This window comes from Tupaia chinensis, unplaced genomic scaffold (assembly GCF_000334495.1).
Source record: "Tupaia chinensis unplaced genomic scaffold, TupChi_1.0 Scaffold000226_1, whole genome shotgun sequence".
Lineage (NCBI taxonomy): Eukaryota > Metazoa > Chordata > Mammalia > Scandentia > Tupaiidae > Tupaia > Tupaia belangeri.
Window position 1 is genome coordinate 3,018,545 of NW_006159701.1, and position 551 is coordinate 3,019,095.

Sequence of the window (551 nt, forward strand, 5' to 3'; positions counted from 1 at the left end):
GACCCACCGGCATCTTGCGGGCCCCGCCGAACCTCTTGAAGAACACACCGTGCTGCTGCTGCTGCTGCTGCGGCGGCGGCGGCGGCTGCTGCGGTGGCTGGGTGTGCATTTTGGACAAACCCACCATCCCTGCAGCTCTGGGCATGGCCGAGGCGCCGGGGAAAGCGCCCCCGGGAACCTGGCGACCCGCCGCATAATGAGGCAGCTGCCCCTCCGAGTCAGAGGGCGAAAACATGTCAAAATGTCCCGAGGGCGCCTCGCCCGGGTAATTGTATTCCAGCGAGTCGACGGCTCCTTGGTTCGTCACCCTCCGGGACTCCAGACTGTGGGAATCGGAGCCGCTGGAGGCAGGCAGCCCGTGGAAGGAGGCGGCTCGGTTAGGGCTCTGGTCCAGAGGCAGGCATGGGGCAGGCACGGCGTGACCCGAGGTGCCCGAACTGTGAAAGTCAGGGAGGTTCCCTGGTCGCTGCGGACCGAAGCTCTCCGGCCCCTGGCTCTCCGCCATGTGCTCATAACCCTCTGCAAACGGCGGCTGGCTGCCCAGGCCACCG

At 67.2% G+C, this 551-nt stretch overlaps 1 protein-coding gene across 1 annotated transcript in view; it reads right to left on the reverse strand.

The window, feature by feature from the left end:
- The window catches only part of MN1 (MN1 proto-oncogene, transcriptional regulator), a 48,086-nt gene that overhangs the window by 46,522 nt on the left and 1,013 nt on the right, over positions 1-551 (reverse strand). Inside the window, 1 exon segment of the mRNA XM_027771577.1 lies at positions 1-550. This exon segment is cut by the window's left edge and continues 434 nt beyond it. Coding sequence (XP_027627378.1) covers positions 1-550 — 550 coding nt within the window.